Source organism: Microtus ochrogaster, chromosome 26 (genome assembly GCF_000317375.1).
Source record: "Microtus ochrogaster isolate Prairie Vole_2 chromosome 26, MicOch1.0, whole genome shotgun sequence".
In the NCBI taxonomy this organism is placed as follows: Eukaryota; Metazoa; Chordata; class Mammalia; order Rodentia; family Cricetidae; genus Microtus; species Microtus ochrogaster.
The window spans coordinates 9,325,844-9,332,461 of NC_022025.1; the positions used below are offsets into that span (position 1 = coordinate 9,325,844).

The window sequence follows — 6,618 nt, forward strand, 5'->3', positions numbered from 1 at the left end:
GGAGGGAATGGATAGTGAGAGGGGAAGGGTAGACAGGAAGTCGGAGGGAATGGATAGTGAGAGGGGAAGGGTAGACAGGAAGTCGGAGGGAATGAGAAAAGAGCAGGGAGGGGAAACTGGTTGGTATGGAAACTAAGTAAAAAAAATATCTTATTCAAATAAAAAAGTTACATTAAAGACAAGATGTAATATAGATGTCCCATTTACAGCTGAGCATTCTGGCGTCTGATTTTCTCCATCTCAGCCAGTTGTGGGTCTCTGTGTTAGTCACTCTCTAATGAAATAGAGGATTCTCTGGTTAAGATTGAGAGATGTGTTAATCTACAGGTATAATGACCAATCACAGTAGCTGCTTTAATGTTTTGTGTTAACGGCACAACAGTAGTTGGCTCTTCCCTGGGCCTCTGATCTGTTTATTCATAGGTTCCTGGCCCCAGTGGTGCTGGATATGGATTCCATCTTGTGGCATTAGCCTTATACCCAATCAGAAAGTAGTTCTGGGTTATTAATACCACCACCACCACACAAATGAGCCTATCTTGCTAGGGCAATCATTGCTGTAGCTTTCAGTGTTCACAAGGAGATATGAGTTTGTAATTGTCTCTCAAATGCCCTCTTCACTCAAGACTCTTTACTCCCCAGAAGCATTGCACAGTGTAAGTAATGTCCCTCCTCGAGCTCAGTGTCGGCCTTTGCTCACAACACAGAACTGTTAAGGATGATAGCGATGTCACCCGTTTCTACTACAGCCTATCTGCTGCTGTTTTACTGCCTCCATCACCACACTGGGCCCTGAGGCAGCCATGGCTGCTTGACGTTGCTTGCTTTCCAAACAGCCCATTCCCAAGTCTCTGCCTTGGGCCTCAGTTACATGCATGTCCTAATGTCTGGGCAGTTAAGTTCACAAATAACTAACAGGTATCCTATTCTGCCTAAAAATGCATGATTTGGTTAAATGAGTGAAATACCAATTTCAGACACAGGTGGTTTCTGTTTTCTTAAACCTCCATCCAGCTTAGGTAACACATTTTCAAAATGTAAGTAATGACATCTTTTACTGGAATGTACTATGTCCTAAAGTTATCGACTCTGATGGGGATAAAGGATTTGAGTTGAAAACTGTGTTAGTAGCCCATTTAATTCAATTTATTAGGTTTATGTGCATATCAAAACTATTACCTGGGCTCTATCATCTACCTAGTGTTACTTACTTTATTAAACTCTAATCTCTGTGAGGAAATCAAGAAGCCTTGTTGTATTGGGTTCATATTATGAGATCCAACAGTCCTTGCTTAGGAAAGCGTCATGGCTTTGGAATGCTAGTAAGATCTTTTCTGCAGTATGTGGAAGAAATGAGTGTTGGATTGACTTGGAAACAGATAGAACTATTTTCCTACAGGGTGATTTGTGACTTAAGTGACAATATCATGGTTTTGAAGGCCAGCACATCGTATATTTAGCGTGCCAATTCCAAAGCTGTCGCTGGGAGTCGCGTGGGTTGCTGCACCACTTTTGGTGATGCATAAGATGTAACTCAAGCTGACAGAGAAATACTATGGTAGTTGTATGATATCATCGGTTATCATCGGTTTTAACTAGAAGATTCTGAGATGATAAATGCTGATGGAGCAATAAAAACGTCCTAATTTCTCTTGAGAAATTTGCAGGAGGCCATTTTCAAATACTCAGTAATTCTGGCCTTTTATTAATGGCAAGTGAATCACGAAAGATCGTCTTGCTTTCAGAATGATTGTGTTGCTTGTTTTAACTTTAATCCCTGCCTCCTCTGAAGTTACCTATAGAATGAATGTAGAAATGTTCATTAACTCTACATAATACTCTATTTCCCTGACCTTTGCCCATAAGCAAAGTCTGTGATTTTACTTAGCAGTGGTGGAAGTTTGGCAAATGAGGGTGACAAGCACTCACTAGTTTTGCCATCTTTATTGCCAAATTACATTTTAGAAAGTAAACCCTCACACTTGAGCATTCGTACTGGGGAATTTTAACATTTATATTCATAATAAATGAAATTTTTATTTTGTTTTGTTATCTTGTCTATCAATAATGTGCAATGGGATTATAGTTTGGGTTTCTATCCCAATATCTGGGGATATGGGGTAGGGGGAGGTTAAGATGATTTAAAGGGTCTATGGGTGCTTAATAACATTTTCTGGTGGTTTACTGATATTTGGGGTAACCAAGAATTACTCTTTGTGTAGGGTTTCATAGGCCACCTTAGAAACACACCCATTCCTTGCACCCAGGACTCTCTGGCTTCCCTTTACATTCAAGGCATAGCAAAGATCATTGGCTTTGGCAAAGGTAGATAAGCAATCATTTCTACGTCTAACATGTATGTCTTAGCTGAAGGAAGAAAAGACAGTTACTTCTGACCACTACCTAATCTGAATGCAAAGCTCTAATATGTTCATCAGGTGGTCTGTGAATTAGAAACCTCTAAAAATGTAAGGTTGCCTCTCTGACAGCTTCTTGTGAGCCATCATTCAAACAAGATGGGAGACAGGCTTACCTAACCCTCTTGGTGACAAAAAAACATTCTGAAGTTGGCCTAAGATGACAGTGGAACTGTCCTTTGGTTGGGCCACCTACAGTGAGACTACAAGAGCCTCAAGACTTTGAAAAACTACTGAACTCAAGAAGTCCTTCCTCTTTACCAGCAATGTCCTCAACCATGTGACATGTCCCAGTAAATGGGTCCAAATGAATCAGATTATGTCTCTAATGGGCCGGAGTTGTCCACATGCAGACACTAGGGGTCTCGCCGTAGGACCACAGCTTTCAGACAGCAGGATTTGTTTCTGATATCCTTGTGTGTTGTGCAGAAGTAGCAATGGTTATTCTTTCAGTTTTAATCCTTGATTCGGTTTGGTGTAAAGCATTAAACATTATGTATTATAAAGAGGGTGCGTCCAACTGGTATGATATTTACTTTGTTTAAATTTAAACCCGATTTTCCTTCTTTTATTTTCAATCTGGAGTATATTCTTTCTCAGCTATTTTATGACTATGTTAGGCAGCTCGTCCTGTCCTTGCCTCTTAATTCCCTGCCCTGTAGAGAACCTGGTGACACTGTTTAGGAAGAGGGAGATGAAGGATTCTATTTGCAGAACACATTTTCTTGTCAAAGAAACACGTCCTCTGTTTTGGCATGAAGAAGATCTTCGGACTTTCCCATGAACTTGATGTCTTTTTGGTTTTCATTTTTTTGTTTTTTAAGTTACGTTTCATTTTTTTGTTTGTTTGTGTTTATGCTTCTCTTGTTTCTATTGCAGTTTGGCCTTGGTGTTGCCATCCTACAGTTTTTACTATATCAAAGCCAAGCTAGCAGAGACAATAACTCAGGCCAGATGTAAGTACCGCGGGGCGACTGCAGGATCCACTCGCTGTCTCCCAATGTCAGATGCGTGTGCCTAGATTTGGGGATGCCCAAGGCTTAGCCATCTTAGTGGGTAATATTATCCAGTCTCCAGCAATGATTCTAACCCATCCCAAACATGCAAGGAACAAGAAATATTCTACGTGGATAGAATATGAGCAGGTACTCCAGTTGTGCTGGCAGTCCCGGCCCCGCCCCTGCCTTGCTATGTGCCAAGAATCATTGCGGTGCCGTGTCCTCTGTGCCTGTCGTTTTAAGGGTCTGTGAGCTGGTGTGCACCGTCTCACACACTAATGCCAACATGGTCTCCGCTCGTGGCACTGTGCTGGCAAAAGCTTTTCCTTTGCTTATCTCTTCTTTTCTTTCTTTCTTCTTTTTTTTTTCCTTTTTGCCTTTGGCCAGAATAATGTTGTGCTTGGCAGTTAGCTTGCTTTTTATAATCCAAATTAATGTCTCAGTAACTCAGATAAATTCACTTTTAAGCATCCTTTGGAATGTGGGGTAAATAGCAGCAGTAACCATTTCAAGTAATTTTTAAGTTTTATTTTGTTCTTGATGGCTAGACTTAGTTAAGCAAAATGACCATCATATCCTTGGTTCACCACTCCATAGTTACTAGCAATCTCAATTTTTTTTCCGTTAGGCTTCACGAAAAAAAAAATATATATATATATATATACATCTCGTACGAGTTTCCATCTTTCCCATGCCTGTCCCTTTGCTGTTTGCAGTGGTAGGCACTTCTGTATTGTGGGAGATTAAAGGGTACGTTTGTACTGTCACTCAATAGGTATGATGGTCTTTTAATAGCCAGCAGTTCTGCATGAGCTGTTTTTTTATGTGTAGAGGAGCGGATAACTAGTGAGTCCTTGCTCATTCGTAAGTGCTTCTGTCCGGAGCTGGCATCATCGGGACTGCGTCTGCATCAACCACTCGGCAAAAACAGACCCTTGAAATAGCCACAGGACGGAGAGGGGGGGGAAGAGTAAAGTTGACAGAACAGAGCTTCCGGCCTTCCAAATTATGCGTTTTTTCCAAACTACAACTGTACATAAATGGACCTTTGATCTGTGCACAATATTTTTATTCACAGTCATTGAATAAAATATTGCTTTTGACCCCTTTACTTTACCCTCTTTTTTTGTTTCCCTGCTTTCTCTTTCTGATGGATTTACAGCAAAAAAGGGGAAAATGAAGGGCAAGTATTTTCTTGTTGCTCAATTTCTTTATGTTTACTACACAACATTTTTACTACTGTTTTCATTCCTGCTGGATCTTATCCTCTGTGCTTCCCATTCGCTAGAATTTTCTCCATGACTACCCGAAAGTTGGCAGCAGGACAGGGCGAGTGTACCTGTGTGTGCTCATGCAACCTCTCTCTAAGTTGGTTTTAATTTTTTTAGACGTTATATCGTGTTTCCTTTTACATCTTTCCACCTGCCAATTCATACCTAATATAAGATTCTTATTACCTCACCAAATGCATGAATGAGTTCATTCAAAGCATTTTATCCTGATATTAAACTACTTCACTGTTATTTTAAAAGAGACATTTGTTATAAAACCTACTTACTGTCTTAAGATATTTAAGTATATTAGAAGAAGAGTATAAACAGCATTTCCTAGGTGAATACTGCCATAACTGTCTAGTGAAGCTCACCCATGTTATAATCTTATTATACTGGGAAACACTGAGAATCTTCACAATTGATTTGTTTCAAGTTTAAGATATATATAGTCTCTTGAAACTTTTCTTACTACGTACTTCATACAATACTTCATGTTGTCTCAGACCCTGAAAGCATGTGTTCTGTATTGTTTATCTAATCTTATATCATTAAATTTTCAGATTCAGAAACCCTGAAGCCAGACAATTTTGAAGAATCTGGCTACACCTTCATAGCACCAAGGTTGGTTTTGTTGTTCTGATTTCCTCTTATTGTTGGCTAAGTCCTTCCCAAACGTCCTTAATTGGGGTCAAGATTCCTCAGGGTTCATTCTGTGTTATGTTGTGGAGCCAAGGGGACAATGACTTTTAAGCTTCCAATATCCTTTTATTCATTCAGATAACAGCTACTAGGGGAGCAATCGCTATAGACTGTGCGAATTCAGATGAATAATGGCAGATAGGAGCGAGGGGCTTTGGTCTTCTGGAATAAACAGTACATCCAGTAAAGGAGAATTGTCTCCTGGAGGTTGTATAGCATATACATATAAGTACATATAAGCACAAAGGTACTCCACATATACATGTAATTATTGTGGGAGCATACACACACACACACACACACACACACACATACATATATGCCCACACACTTAAATATGGAATGCTTTTAGCTCACTCCTGTATTTATATATACTCAACACAGAATTCTGGATGTTAGATTTTTATTGAAGAATATTTTTATTATATTTATACACTCAGCACTATGCATGTAACATGCCACCTAGTTAGGCTGTAAGTTTTTGGCCTTTGCCTTTTCAAGGTTGACAATGTCACCCATTGATTTTGGACCCAGGGACATTACCTCTCCAGACTGTGTGTACGTCATTGTTGCTGGTCCTGATTGCTTGCACTGGTTTAACCACAGCACCCTTGTCTTCTGAGTTCACCTGTGTGAGGCAATGGTGCTGCCTGTCTTCCTGTGGACCAGCCACCCCAACCTGTCCTTGAGGATGCAGTAGGGGACCCTTTTCTTGCAACACAGCAGGCAGGAAAACCACCAGCTTTATGAGGTTCATATAATGTGTAACCAATGCCAACCGGACTTGTTTGTTCTCCAAAAAGCTGTGGCAATATTGACTACTCATTAAAGAACAGGTGGTCTCTGCAGGAGCATCCCCTTTTCCAGAAGCTTTCTTCTCAGTGGGAATCTACAGTCTCCATTAAAGCTGCCATTTTGTCTCTGGCCCGTGCTTGTGGGAAACCATAAGCAGCCAGGAAGGTGATGGTCAAGGGCCTTGGTGAAATTCAGGGGATTAAACCGCTTATAGAGGGTAGGCCTTTGGGATTTTGACAAAGTAGGTCAGGTCTCTTTGGTACTGGATGTCCAATGCCTTTTCTTGAACAAAGAATACACCACCATTTTGTCCTCTTTACCTCCTCTTGGTTTGTTTCATTTTCATGTATTGTCCAGCTGGAGGGGAGAAAAATGCATTGCCTCACGTGTGTGTGTGTGTGTGTGTGTGTGTGTGTGTGTGTGTGTGTGTGTGTG

At 40.5% G+C, this 6,618-nt stretch overlaps 1 protein-coding gene across 2 annotated transcripts in view; it reads left to right on the forward strand.

Annotated features, from left to right (window-relative positions):
• The window catches only part of Cacna2d1 (calcium voltage-gated channel auxiliary subunit alpha2delta 1), a 441,225-nt gene that overhangs the window by 395,661 nt on the left and 38,946 nt on the right, over window positions 1-6,618 (forward strand). The window contains exons 22-24 of one of the 2 annotated variants that reach the window (XM_005358331.3): window positions 3,297-3,373; window positions 4,578-4,598; window positions 5,250-5,310. In XM_005358331.3, coding sequence (XP_005358388.1) covers window positions 3,297-3,373; window positions 4,578-4,598; window positions 5,250-5,310 — 159 coding nt within the window. The remainder of the gene's footprint in view (window positions 1-3,296; window positions 3,374-4,577; window positions 4,599-5,249; window positions 5,311-6,618) is intronic. The other variant, XM_005358334.3, reaches the window with a different exon arrangement.